The sequence below is a fragment of the Ursus americanus genome, chromosome 1, assembly GCF_024610735.1.
Source record: "Ursus americanus isolate L20-20 chromosome 1, mUrsAme1.1.p, whole genome shotgun sequence".
In the NCBI taxonomy this organism is placed as follows: Eukaryota; Metazoa; Chordata; class Mammalia; order Carnivora; family Ursidae; genus Ursus; species Ursus americanus.
The window spans coordinates 10,277,296-10,290,921 of record NC_142127.1 but is presented as its reverse complement, the minus strand read 5'-3'; the positions used below and the strand labels follow the sequence as shown (position 1 = coordinate 10,290,921).

The 13,626-nt window shown below is 44.9% G+C and overlaps 1 protein-coding gene across 1 annotated transcript in view; it reads left to right on the top strand.

Moving 5' to 3' along the window:
- Positions 1–13,626, top strand: part of CFAP221 (cilia and flagella associated protein 221) — a 92,781-nt gene that overhangs the window by 12,473 nt on the left and 66,682 nt on the right. The window contains exons 5-6 of the mRNA XM_045804097.2: positions 74–172; positions 2,017–2,117. Coding sequence (XP_045660053.2) covers positions 74–172; positions 2,017–2,117 — 200 coding nt within the window. The remainder of the gene's footprint in view (positions 1–73; positions 173–2,016; positions 2,118–13,626) is intronic.

The window sequence follows — 13,626 nt, the reverse complement described above, 5'->3', positions numbered from 1 at the left end:
GCTGCTGGGGACGGGTGTGGAGGGTGCTGCCACTACAGCCCTGCTGTGTACTCTGGGCCCACTTGTCTTCTAGGAACACCTCCTTGTCCCCGGCTTGTCCCTCACCATCACCGTCACATTCTCTCCAGATGAGTGGCGGTACTATTACGACTGCATCCGGGTTCACTGTAAGGTAAGTTTGCTTAAAATTGGTTTTTTAAGGGTAAGGGATGGGAGGACGTCAAAATTTATATCCTGAGGGAAGAACAAAGGGAAATGGAGTGATAAGTGTGAAGTTTCTCACCCAGCGGGCATGTTCCTTGGGCAGCCAGTGTGAGTGGTATGGAGGGTCCTTGTCTGGTGACTTGGGTCCTGGGTGTGGAGCCATCAAGACCCAGGGCAGAGCCATGAGACATCATTTGCTTTAGGTTTTCTGCCTGCCCCGGCCCGGAAATCTTACTTATCATGTAGTGCTAGGAGTTGATAAAGTCTTTTCAAATAGCTTAAATAAACTCCTTTAAGTGCTAGGCTACCAAATTAGCAGGACCCCCGGATTGTGATTATAAACCCCAGGGACTGGATGATGTTGTGTGGGGATGTCCTCAATGGCAGCCCTGGGGGTCTGCGGGGAGGTAGGAGCCTGGATGGCCTGACCCCAGATGGTTGGGCCGGGTAAGTCCCTGTGAGCCTTTTCTAGGTCACCGAATTCATCCTGTGGCCTCCAGGCAGGGCCAGCTCCACGTGCTGTCAATTCCTCTCTTCACATGGTCTCTGCCACGCTTCCCTTTGCTCTCCTAGGTCCAGTTCTTGCAAGTCAAGAGGCCTTAAGGGGAACTAAGTTTAATTTTTCAAAACTAAAATGGAAGAGTATGTTTTAGTAACCAATGAGTTTCAATCTTTAAAAAAAATTGAAAAGCTAAACTAAAAACAAAAGTAGAGTATGGCTTTCAGAAGGAGTGTCTGCGGGGCACCTGGGTGGCTCAGTCGTTAAGCGTCTGCCTTTGGCTCAGGTCATGATCCCAGGGTCCCCGCATCGGGCTCCCTGCTCAGCGGGAAGCCTGCTTCTCCCTCTCCCACCTGCCCGCTTGTGTTCTCTCTCTCTCTGTATCTCTCTCTGTCAAATAAATAAAATCTTAAAAAAATAAAAAGGAGTATCTGCATGGAGAAGATGAATCTCGAGGGCAGGCATGGTACCGAGTGCCAGGGCCTGTCTCCTGCTACTCAATAATGCTAACAATACCTTGCACATATGTAGTGCTCTTGTCTCTTTCAGGCCATCATCTGCCCTAATTCTTAAAAATACCTTTATTTTTTTTTAATTTTTAAATTTTTAAAAGGATTTTATTTATTTGAGAGAGAGTGAGAGAGAGTGCATGAGCAGGGGGTGGGGTAGAGGGAGAGGGAGAAGTAGACTCCGTGCTGAGCAGGGAGCCTGATGCGGGGCTCAATCTCAGGTCCCTAGATCATGAACTTAGCTGAAGACACATGCTTAACCACCTGAGCCACCCAGGTGCCCCTTAAAAATACCTTTAAAGTGAAAGCAGACGTATCCCCATTTTGCAAAGGAAGAAACGAGGCCTGGAGAGGTCTTGTTCGAGGTCATCCATTAAGCAGGACGGCCAGCAGCCTCTGTGCCTGATGTCAGTTCATTGTTTACTATTCGGTGCTGTCTGGATCAGCTGACTCTGATTGGTTCTGTTTCTCTCGGGCTACTACATATTGTGTTTGCTTATAATTTTCTCAAATAGAAGCAGGTAGATTACTGCCTTTGTATCTACACAAAAGCATCATTATCTTTAGCTTTCCTGGATAATAGTGAATATCGCTTCAAGGAAATGTACTTAAAATTTCTTACACTTTGTTTATAGCTAGGAAATCTCAATATTTCTAATGTTAAATGGAAGCATTCGGGTTTCTTAAGGAAATATTTTTTAGTGATAGAAAACCACATAAGAAATAAAGTAGCTACAAGTTCATCTTTGAAAATTATAGCCTCTTGTATGGTGAACTTGACTTTCTTTTCCCCATTAATTTTAGGGAGATGATACTTTGCTTATTCCCATCCATGCCTATCCTGTCGTGAACACACTGGACTTTCCCTCATTTATAAATCTATCCAACGTTGTCCTGGGTGAAAGGTGAGTTACCAAGATGAACTACCAAAATGTCCTCGGTTGTGAAAAGTTAAGGGATATGCACATAGAAACTTAGATTTCTATTTTCCCTAATGGCAGGTTATGCTTGTAGCTGAGTTAGACTGGACTTATAGTTGAAAAGGCAAAACAAGGGGCGCCTGGGTGGCTCAGTCGTTTAAGCGTCTGCCTTCAGCTAAGGTCACGATCCCAGGGTCCTGGGATCGAGCCCTGCATTAAGCTCCCTGCTCATTGAGGAGTCTGCTTCTCCCTCTTCCTCTGCTGCTCCTCCTGCTTGTACTCTCTCTCTCTTCCTCTCTCTCAAATAAATAAATAAATAAAATCCTTAAAAATTTTTTTTTTAAAAAGGCAACACAAAAACAAAAGCCCCTGTCAAAATATCATGAGCAAGAAAGTGAATTTATTGGGCCATTTAACTGAGAGGTGCAAGGTGGATCTTTAGGCATGGCTGGGTCTAAGGGTTTAAATCAGCTTGCAGGAACTTGACTCTCTCCATTTCTTGGTTCTTCTTCTCTCTGCTCAGGCTTCTTTCACAAAAGCCTTCCCCATCATGGGGGTAAGAAAGCTGCCGGAAGCTTCAAATACTATTGGCAACAGGGGTTTGGAGGGACTGGAGGGATTGGGGATGTTCAAGCAAAAGTCCCAGGATTGAGTCTCGTTGGACCAACTTGGATCTCATGCCCATCCATTAACCAATCTCCGTTTTGGATGAGAAAGCAGAGAGACTAGAAAGTCAGTATCCAAGCCAGATCTCAGATTCCTCACCTCTATCTTATTGGAAAAATAGTTAAAGATGCCAGTTGTAATCTAAGATCTGTCTTGGTTTGTTGTCAGTAAATATTATTAAATACCTACTACCTGTCCCTAGAGATGGGAAAAAGTGGATATTGAGCTGTTAGAGATATATAATGGCCATGCCGTTGTTAATACTTCTGTACTGGTTGGGAAATATATACTGTCCTGAACTCCTCTCCCTCCGTCCCAGCTGCCCGGCCCCTGTCCTGCCTTCCCTGCCACCTCTCAATGATTCAGCAACTAAGTTGTTAACACCTAGAGATTTGGGGGTTGGGGGAGGCACCTGCAGGACACGGTCCCAGCCTTTTGGCACTCTAATTGAGTACTGCCTAGAAGTCCCAGTTGATTAATACTTTGAGTATCACCCGTAGCAAAAAGATAAATAGACAAAGGTTCTGATTCTGGATGTCTTCGAGTCTAATGGGGACAGAACCATGGCCTCAGTTAGTCACACCAGTCGCTAAGTGCTGTATGAGCTAGACGCACAAATGGGGTCCTATATGGGCCCAGAAGATGGAGCTGACTGGAGAGATGGGGGTGATCACTCCTCACTCCTCTGGCGGTGACATCTGGTTATCCTAAGAGGACTCCATAGAGTGGTGGAATATGAGGATGGCATCCGAGGCAGGGAAATCGTATGAAGGCTTAGTAAGAGCAGAGGCATGGACTGTTCCTTGTAGGTGATACGGCCACCAGAGGATTTTAATCCACCCAGGAGCTGGCGAATACTAGACGTCTCTTGATACAGGTCCAGATGGTGAGCAAAGACTGGGCTTCAGCGTGCTTTGGGGCTGAGGGCAAGTTCAAGTGCCTCCCGCAGCACTGAGCGGGGGGATACAAGTTACTAGTGACCAGACAGCAGGGTTCGATGGAGAGAGGGCCGACTGAACCCTTTGGGACTGGGGCGGGGCAGGGGGGTTTGTGCCTATGGACTAAGGTGTATGAGCTTTAGGGCCCTTCCTTTTTAGTTTTATCTAAAGTGAAACCCCCAAATTTATTCTGGAACAATTGCCTTAGTTCAGCTGATGTGTGACCCTCCCCCCTGCCACACACATCCCTTCCCATGACCTTCTGACCCTTCATCTCTCTTCACTTATTTTTCTTCAACAACGCTTTAAGAACTGTAAATAAATAATACATGTAAAAGGATATCTAATCATCTGTAAGGTTTAAACAGTAATAATATAATGAACACTGGCTTCAACACATAAAACATGATCAGTAACTTTGCAGCTACTGTTTGGGATTTTGTGATATCTTTTCTTTATTTTAATAGTTTTGACACATACCTAGGGCGCACCCCTAAATAACACATTGTTTCACTTTGCCAGTGTGTGCTCTTTATATAAATGGACTCACACTGTATGTAAGTTCTTTCGTAACTTGCTTTTTTGATTCAACGTTATGGTTTTGTGGTTTCACCATGTTAACTCACTGCTACTGTGGTGTCCGCTGAATGGACTGACCATAATTTTTTTTTCTGCTTTAGTGCTGATGGACCTATGGGTTGTTAACACTTTTTTTTTGGCTGTGACCAGCACTGACTGCTGTTGTATATTCCTGTTCGTGGTCTGGGGCACATATTCTAGACTTTGTCCGGGGTAGACATCTAGAAGTGGAATGTAGGTCTAGCACAAACTCAGTGTTACTATGTAATGCCGAATTGTTTTCCAGAGTGGTGGTACCCATTCACACACCCACCTTCAGTGCCTGAGAATTCCTGTTTTCCTACATCACTGCCAACAATGGGTATTCTCAGACTTTGCCACTTTCACTGACATATATTCTTGGCCCCTTGCTGTCCCATTCCTCTATTTATTTTGCCTTCTCCCTCCCCCCTCCTCAACCTTCCTGTTTTCATCCAGGCCTTGTCAGTACTAAGTGGTCTGCAAAGGTGAGTCCTTCCTGGCTGGACCCCCTCACTCTATGCATTTTGAGGCCAAACATAGCTATTTCTTTTAAATGGGTGAATATAGCAACTTTTACAAAAACAGAAGTGGCAAGAAACAGCTAACTTCCTAGTTCATGATTCCTTACTTCCTCCCTCCCCCTTCCCTCCCTTCCTTCTTCCTTTCTTCCTTTTTTCCCTCCACAAATTTCAAATGACTTTTTGTTTGGATCATAAGTCAGCTTAGGAGTTGAGAACAGTGGTTTAATAAACTGGTGGAAACGATGTGGTTTATAATGCAGACATTTACCAACTTCCCTAGAAACTTCTCCCAAGCTATTTTGTACATAAAGCCCTTCATTTATAATCAGAATGAAAATCTCAGATAAACAGTTTATTAAACTGAGTTATTGTGTATAAGGGTGTGCAATTTTTAAAAATCCTTCAAAAGATAAGCATGCTCCTCTTTTCCTCCAAACATCCTGACAGCAGGCAATGTCTTCCCAAGACTTAATGCACTTTGCTTAATGGCTTTTGACCAAATCTTAACCATCCAAACTGTCTTATGCTACATTCACTCTCAAAATGTCGGGTAGCAGCAGGACAGGAGGGAAGCCCTTGAAAGGGCTTTCACCTGAAATATTCTTCCGTTCGTCCGAGGCTACCTTGAAGGTTGAAGGTATCATTTGAGTGGGTTCCTTGTTCAGCATTCACTCATTCATCAGACGTTTACTGAAAGCCAGTACGTACCGGGCACTGCTGAGGACACAGAGATGCCTCAGAGCTGATATCATGACTAAGCAGACGATCCTCATGTCTAATGCGGTGTATTCGAAGGAAGGACACCTAACCCAATGCAGTGGGAAGTGGGCTGGGGGCAGTTGGGATGAGGGAGCTCAGACATGACTTCCTAGAGGAGAACACGTCTGAACTTAGTTTTTGAAGAATAACCAGAAATCAACTGGCAAAAGAAGAGAGTGGAATAGGAGAGAAGAGGGGTGTTCCAGGCAGGGCAGTAGCTAGGGCAAAGTCAACGATGTGAAATGGCACAGCACCTTTAGCCTGTCTAGAATGTTCGTGTGACTGGACGTAGGTTGCAAGAGCTGTGGCAGGGGAAGCGGGGCAGGGGCTGAGTGAGAAGGGCCTCATAGGCTTTGCTGAGCAATGCAGATTTTACTACTGAAATATTGAAGCAGACAAACGGCACGGTCAGATCTGCCTTTCAGAAAGCTCACTCTGGGGACTGGGCCCAGGGAGAGAATTGCAGGAGGCATGGCCAGGACCACAGGTGAGCCAGGGCCCCGGGGACAGTTGGAACAGAGGCGGTGGTGGCAAAATGTAAATGTAGCAGGAGGGTCTCTGGCCAGGTGTCCTCGAAGCAGAAACAAGGATTCATTGCATATGACATAGGCATAACCTATAAAGGAGTGAAGGATGGGGATGGGAGGGTGCCCAGCCCTCCCACCAAGGGCACTTTCCTGGCGAAAGGCCAAGCAACAGCAGTCCCAGAGCTGGGTGCTGGATGTACCGGCGGGGGGAGGAGAGTGCCAACAGAAACCTGCGGCAGGCACCCTGGCCCTTGATTTATACGTCCACTTGTCAACACTCTGTCCGGCCTCATGTGGCTCTGGAGTTGTGCTTCCGGACGGGGGTATGGATTCCATGAGCAGTTGAGCTGATATGAGCTGTCGCCTGGGACAGGTGACAGTCTCCTGGTGGACTGTGCCAGAACTGGAGAGTACACAGGTCAGCTGTCTCTGGGCCGCCTTCCCTCCCCAGGACAGGACAGGGCCTAGCAAGGAGGCTCCGCTCAGTGGCATAGCAAGACCTGGGTAGTGGGAGTGGTCTCCCCACATACAAGCCATAACATGAGTTCATTGTCTGCATGAATATTTTTCAAGACAACAGAACCTTCTAGAAGCCAATCTGCTGTTGACTCTCACCATGCACCAACAACTCTAAATATTACCGGTGATGAAAGACTCCTCCCTACAAGGGCGGACTTGCTCCCAGCCGCTGCTCAGATGCAGGGGAAGATGCGGTCACCTCACTGGTGATCTCCGGTCTCCCCCAGGCCTCATTTTTGTTCCTATCGCAGTGTGCCCTCCCCTGGGAGGCCCATTGGACCATCTCTGGTGGTGCTGAATTGCAGTGGGCGGCTGCTCTTGCTGTGCCACAGTATGAGGCCCCTCACCCCTATGCACACGAACACCCCCCCACGTGGCTCCGTTCGTTTCTGCAGGGGCTGCTTGTGAGGTCAGGCTGGGTGGGGGGACCAGAAGTGCAGGCAGCTCCTGTGCTGCACTCTACACTTGTCCCAGCTGCCTGGAAGCTTCTAGGCCCCACCTCACCTGTTAATCCTGGCCACCCCACCCCACCCGGGGCAACTCCAGCTCTGTCGTCCATGTGTCACTGTGTCTTTTAGAGATGAGACACCTGGCTGCTTGCTGTCTTGCCTCTACCTCTTTCCGCTCCCATCTTAGCTCCTCAAGCTCAGTCTTTCCATTTGAACCTCCTCTTGGAAAACCTAAAGCCCAGCATGGTGTTCTAAGGAAGTTTTAGATTGTTGGAAGACAACGAAGAAGACAACCAAATCTTGTCTGTCAAAGACTGTTTCTAGTCCCCAACTCATTGCTTCATTCATTCATTTATTTGTGACCTCTGAATCTGCCCTGTGATCCCCAATTTGTGGCTTCTGATGTAATGAAACTGCCGACCTGTTTGGTTTCATCCAGATGGTGGTGGCCCACACTGTTTGTTTGTTTGTTTTTTTAACCTTGAATTTGCTGCCAACATTTAAAAACCAAAAGATTAAAAAAAAAAAAAAAAAAAGAAGAGGAAGATTCAGCCATGCTGGGCCCACATCCTGCATGGCCACGGTCAGTTCAGTAGAGATGAAACTGAAGGTGCCTCTTTACGGGGCAGTGCCTTTGCCAGTGCTCCACAGCTCCACTCCCTATCGCCTCACACGCAGCCCTCTTCTCTTATTTCTATTACCTGACTGGCCTGCAAGGACTTTCAATAAAGACACTGACAAGGAGACAAGGCAATGAAGTGTCATGTTGGACAGTATAGACCACTAAGTCTCTGGAGACATACTGTCTGGATTCCAGTCCAGGCTCTGCTTCATGATGGCTGTGTGACCCTGAAAAGGGACAACCTCTCTGTGCCTCCTAGAATCCTCATCTGTAAAATGCAGTTCATAAGCATACTTACCTGGTAGGGGCGCCTGGGTGGCTCAGCCGGTTAAGAGTCAACTCTTGATTTTGTCTCAGGTCATGATCTCAGGGTCGTGAAATCGAGCCCCGTGTCGGGCTCCGTGCTCAGTGTGGATTCTGCTTGAGACTCTCTCTCTCCCTCTCCTCCTCCCTTTCCTCCCCACTCGTGCTCTCTCTCTCAAATAAATAAATGTTTTTTAAAAAAAGGAGTACCTACCTGGTAGAATTGTTCTGAAGATAAAACAGGTTCAAGTAGAACTTCTCAATAGTTAACAATATTTGAAACTTTTTAATACTTGATAGTAGTTAAGAGCAGTTCTTTGCATGTAGCTACTACTGATTTAAATTAACTATTGGCCATCATCATCATCACCACCAAAGAGATTTTTACCTACAAGTGAGACCCAGACAGGTTGACGCACACTTTAGCAGAGGTAGACAACATATGGAGAAACTGCGATGAGAAGGTTGGAATGGGAAGGCCGGCTTCCAACAGTGAGTGATGGGGCTAACAGCTGAGGGGCAAGTGGGAAGCTCCAGAAGAGCCAGTTCAGGGACTGTGCCCCAGCTGGGGAGAGCGGCCCACTGGCAGGTGTGCGGCAGGGTGGGGCGGGGCCGGGAGGATGAGCTCTTTTCTCTTGGCCTTTATACTTACAAAAAAAAGCTTTACTGAGATATGATTCACGTATCATAAAATTCACTAATTTATTTTTTTAAATTTATTTTTATTTTTTTTATTTTTTAAAGATTTATTTATTTACTTGACAGAGATAGAGACAGCCAGCGAGAGAGGGAACACAAGCAGGGGGATGGGAGAGGAAGAAGCAGGCTCATAGCGGAGGAGCCTGATGTGGGGCTTGATCCCAGAACGCCGGGATCACTCCCTGAGCCGAAGGCAGACGCTTAACCGCTGTGCCACCCAGGTGCCCCAAAATTCACTAATTTAAAACATACAGTTGGATGGTTTCAGTATAGGCAGCCATCCTCACAATCAATTTTAGAACTTTGCCAAAAGGAAACCCATTACCCATTTCTCATTTCTCCTTCAAACTTCTAGTCTCAAGCAAACTCTAATTTACTTTCTGTCTCTATAAATTTGCCTATTCTGGACATTCAGATACATGGAAGCATGTAGTAGGAGGTCTTTTGTGACTGACTTCTTTTATTTAGCGTAATGTTTTCCAGGTTCGTGTAACTTACAGCACGTGTCAGTACTTTGTTCCTTTTTATCGCCATTTAATACTCCATTGTGTGCCTTTACCACATTTTGTTTATCCACCAGTCGATGGACATCAGGTGGTTTCCACTTTTTGGCTACTTTGAATAATACCACTGTGAACATTTGTGTGTACATTTTTATTCGGATATATGTGTTCATTTGCATGGGGTATATACCTGGGAGTGGAGCCGCTAGGTTATATGGGAACTCTCTATGTCACATTGTGAGGAACTGCCAGACTACTTTCCAAAGTGACTGCACCATTTTTAATTTCTACCAGCAGTGTGTGAGTTCCAACAGCACTTACATTTGTAAATGTCAGAGGAAAGCAATCACGTCTACAGCTAAAGAAAAATTACTGTATATTATGGAGAAAGACAAAGGTTGTGGGAAAACACAAATCTAACAGAAGGTAGATTCAGAGAATGTGTTTTCTCTGTGCATGTAGAATCCATTCAGACAAAATTGCCACAAGTTGTAAGATCTGCACTGAGTACCACCAAGCCTGCTTTCTTACTTTGAGGTTGCCTCTGGGGAGAAGCAACTGTGGTCTGTGTAGCCCTTCTCAGAAGACTGGCTAGCCTTTGGTTCCTTTCCCACAAGATCGTGAAGTGGACTTGTATATATTCATCAACCACATTTTCAATTGGCTGGATTTGATAGTTGTAAATTTTCCTTGCTGAAATAAAATTCCATGTGGACATTTGCCAGCTACCTATAAGCATCCATGGAGGCTTAAGATCTGGTAAAATGTATTTTGACAGCTTCTGTAAGTAACAAAAAGTTGCATTCCACTTTCTGTCCAACATCTCTAAACCAAACACTGTGGGTGCAGAGGACTTTCAGCTCTCTTTCCCTTTTGTAGGTTGAAATTCTGCTTTATAACTAGTCTAACCACCACGGCTGATTAAATTTCATAATCACTTTATATCTTAGGGAGTACTATAGATAAAATACAATTTTCCCCTGGAGCACCTGGGTAGCTCAGTCAGTTAAACATCTGCCTTCAGCTCAGGTCATGATCTCAGGGTCCTGGGATCAAGCCTCACGGTGGGCTCCTTGCTCAGTGGGGAGTCTGCTTCCCCCTATCCCTCTGCCCCTCTGCTCGTGCTCTCTCTCTCTTTCTTTCAAATAAATAATTAAAATCTTTTTAAAAATACAATTTTCCCCTTCTTATAGATACAAGTAAATAAGAACATGCTTCTATTAGGTGCTGAAATTTAGTATCTTTCCATTCCTGTGGTTCTAAAAAGATTTGTATAGATTCATCTAGCTCTGTAGTTTCTCTAGCAGTGTCTACCTGGTACCCAATAACTGGTTGAAATCTGTAACAAACCCAGTCAGTTGACCAGTTCCCACCATGGGGTGTCAACTGATCTTCCTTGCACCAAGCTGCCTGTTGACCAGTTGGTTAGTGTGCTCTAGACTACCTTACATGAAAGTCACCTGGGTCCTCTCCCGGATTCTCTGTTGCTTCCCCATTTTCCACCCTGGACCTGGTTGGCCCCATGGGCAAGGCAGTCATGTTGCTCCAAAGCAAGTGGAACTAAGAGATCATCTCAGAGCCGCAGATGCTGTATAGACCACAGGGTCTCATTAACAACACCAGCAGAGCAAGTCCCTAGCTATGCCATCCAAAGCCAGGATATTTTAGTCTCTGGAACTTTTACATCATAAGTTTAACAATTTACCAAAAAATGCTTTTCTTTAGGCAGTGAACCTCATGGCTCATTTCAGAAAGTGTGGGAATAGCCAAGGTCAGAATAGGATGTCCAAATGAAACCTAGTTCTCTCACTGCCCTACGGTTGAAAACACATGGACCACAGGAGAATGTGCATCCTCCAGGGAGCACTGGGAGTGAAAGATCAACAGTGAGGATGACCAGCATAGACAGCAACCGGGTCCTGTTTCGAATCGTGCCAGTAAAGAGCCTCTGTGTGAAGGCTCACAAACCAGCTATAACTGGGTTAGAATGAAGGGGTCAGAATGACTACAACATTGATCTTCAAAAGGATTTTTTGAAGCCCTCCCTACTCAAAGAGAATAAATTCACATTTTTCAGCTCATCCGGGGAAACACACTCCTTATACTATGGACTTATTTTTTATGTCCCAAAGTCAAAGCTGACTTGAAGGAGCAGCAGCATTTTAAGGGAAATATTCTGATGAGGGTGACTTGAGCTCATCGACACACTTGTGCTTTATTTCAACTCCTACTTGAGTTTATCGAGCAGCAGTGAACTTATATTTCAGAATTGATACTCGGAGGGAAAAAAATCACTGTCACTTAACAACAGCCTGAATTTTTACTATGTGAAAAATTCTACCATATTTTACAGTCAAAATTGCTTTGATTTAATATCCCTTTGCTGACCTAATATTTTGACCCAGTCTCTTTTTATGAATTTTAGCAGGAAAAGAAAATCATCCCACTCCTAAACCTTAAGGATAATAATAATAATGATGATGAAAGGGCATAAATGCTTCCTCCTTTCAGTCAGTAGAAGTGGGTGCCAACTTGAGACAGTCAACAAAGGGAACTTTCAATGGAAGGCCTTAATTTTTTTTTTCTTACAAAATGCTGAGTTCTAGATTTTTGACTCCTGGGGAAAGGGATGAAAGGTTAGAAAACTGAAAATGGGGAAAGCAATATTGACCTCATTAAAGCCTGGCTTGAATATTGTAATAGTCTGCTTTTCTCCCTTAGATTTTGTACAAATTTGATTTGGAAAATTGCTCACTTGGTTCGCATGGGGCTCAGGGACGGAGCGGCACCAGTGTTTGGCCAGCACCTAGAGCAAATGAATGTGTGTATCAGAGGCAGTAATGAAAAGTGGGGTATTTCTGTAGCTTAGGGTGCTCTAGTCTTTGTATACATTCTTGGAATGATTCCTTAAACTCCACAGCGTATACCTTTGTGACTTACATGAAACTACCAAGCTGGCATCATGGACTAAGTAGTAAGAACTTTAAAGTGTTTGACATTTTAAATTCTACAAAAAATATTCAGAGGTCGGGTCCCAATTCTGATATTTAAGAATACAACACAAAGAGTTTCCGTGTCTACCCAAAGCACATTCCTGGAAGCAGCAGAGACAAACACTGTGGATTGTTTTTGGTGCTGGAGAGATACCCCTAAATGGAAAGTGTTTTCTGGGCACCTCTCCTGCTTGCTTGGCTTATACAGCGGTCAGATCTCACACCAAGCTCTGTCCAAGTAGCCACATCTGGTCACCACTGCTGCTGTTCTCCATGCCCAGCATCCAGGTCGGTGGTACCTGTGTGCATGCGCGTGCGTGCGTGTGTGCGCACACACATACACACACGCACATACATGTGTGCTTTTCACATAGTTTCTAGAGGGGTGCCTGGGTGGCTCAGTCAGTTAAGTGTGCAGCTCGGTTTCAGCTCAGGTCCTGATCTCAGGGTCATGAGATCAAGCCCCGTGTCAGTTCCACGCTCAGCAGGAGTCTGCTTGCATAGTGTCTCTCTGCCCCCGCACTCACACTCTCTCTCTCAAATAAATAAATAAATCTTTTTTAAAAAAACAAAACATGGTTTCTAGAATGTGATTATTTAATGCTTGTCAGGATACTTGAAAAGAGTAACTAGCAACCAGTCAACTGAATTGTGACTCTTTTTTCTTAAAGAGTTGCTTTCTCTTCAATATGCCCAACATTTATCACAAAAATTCCTCATCTACCACCATTTCAAGATCGAAATTTTTGGAATGTAAATTGCTTTGCTTTAAAAATTCATTTCTTACTCCTCTTCCGAGTGAGCTTTTTGTTCTAATAATTGCTGGTGGGTAAGCCGCAAGCCCATAAGCCAGCAGCTGGGTGCCCTGCTGGCCTTGTCAGGCTGAACATCACAGGTGTCTTAGCTCTGAGGAGGTATGTTTTGAATGCAGTCAGCATGTGGTTCCTTGTGCCCTCTATTCTAAAAGAAGAAAAGGCCTCGAAGTAGTTTTTAGCATATCCTCTTATCTTCTCTGAATAAATGCTGTATTTTTCTCAATAAAAGAAGAAGTCAACTGCAGGAGGCTTTTCATCTCCCTTCACATCACACTTCAGTTGCTTCCTTTCTCTTGAATGTGACTTTCGTCCTGATGCCAGATGTCCCTGTTCTCTGGTCTTGGCCACAGGCCCTGCTCTGACTCAAAGGAGCCACCCCCCAATTTCACTCCTTACCCCATCTTACCGCACATTATCTGCAACTCGAGTGAGTTGTAAGGTGCTGTTTTCTCTAATGTGTATCATTTATATGAATACTTTCATTTTTAAGTGAAGTTAATGTTTAATTTTTCAAAGCTATTTTATATTGTATGAAAAAAACACTTATAGGAGGTCCTTTGGAGTAGTCAAATTCAGAGAC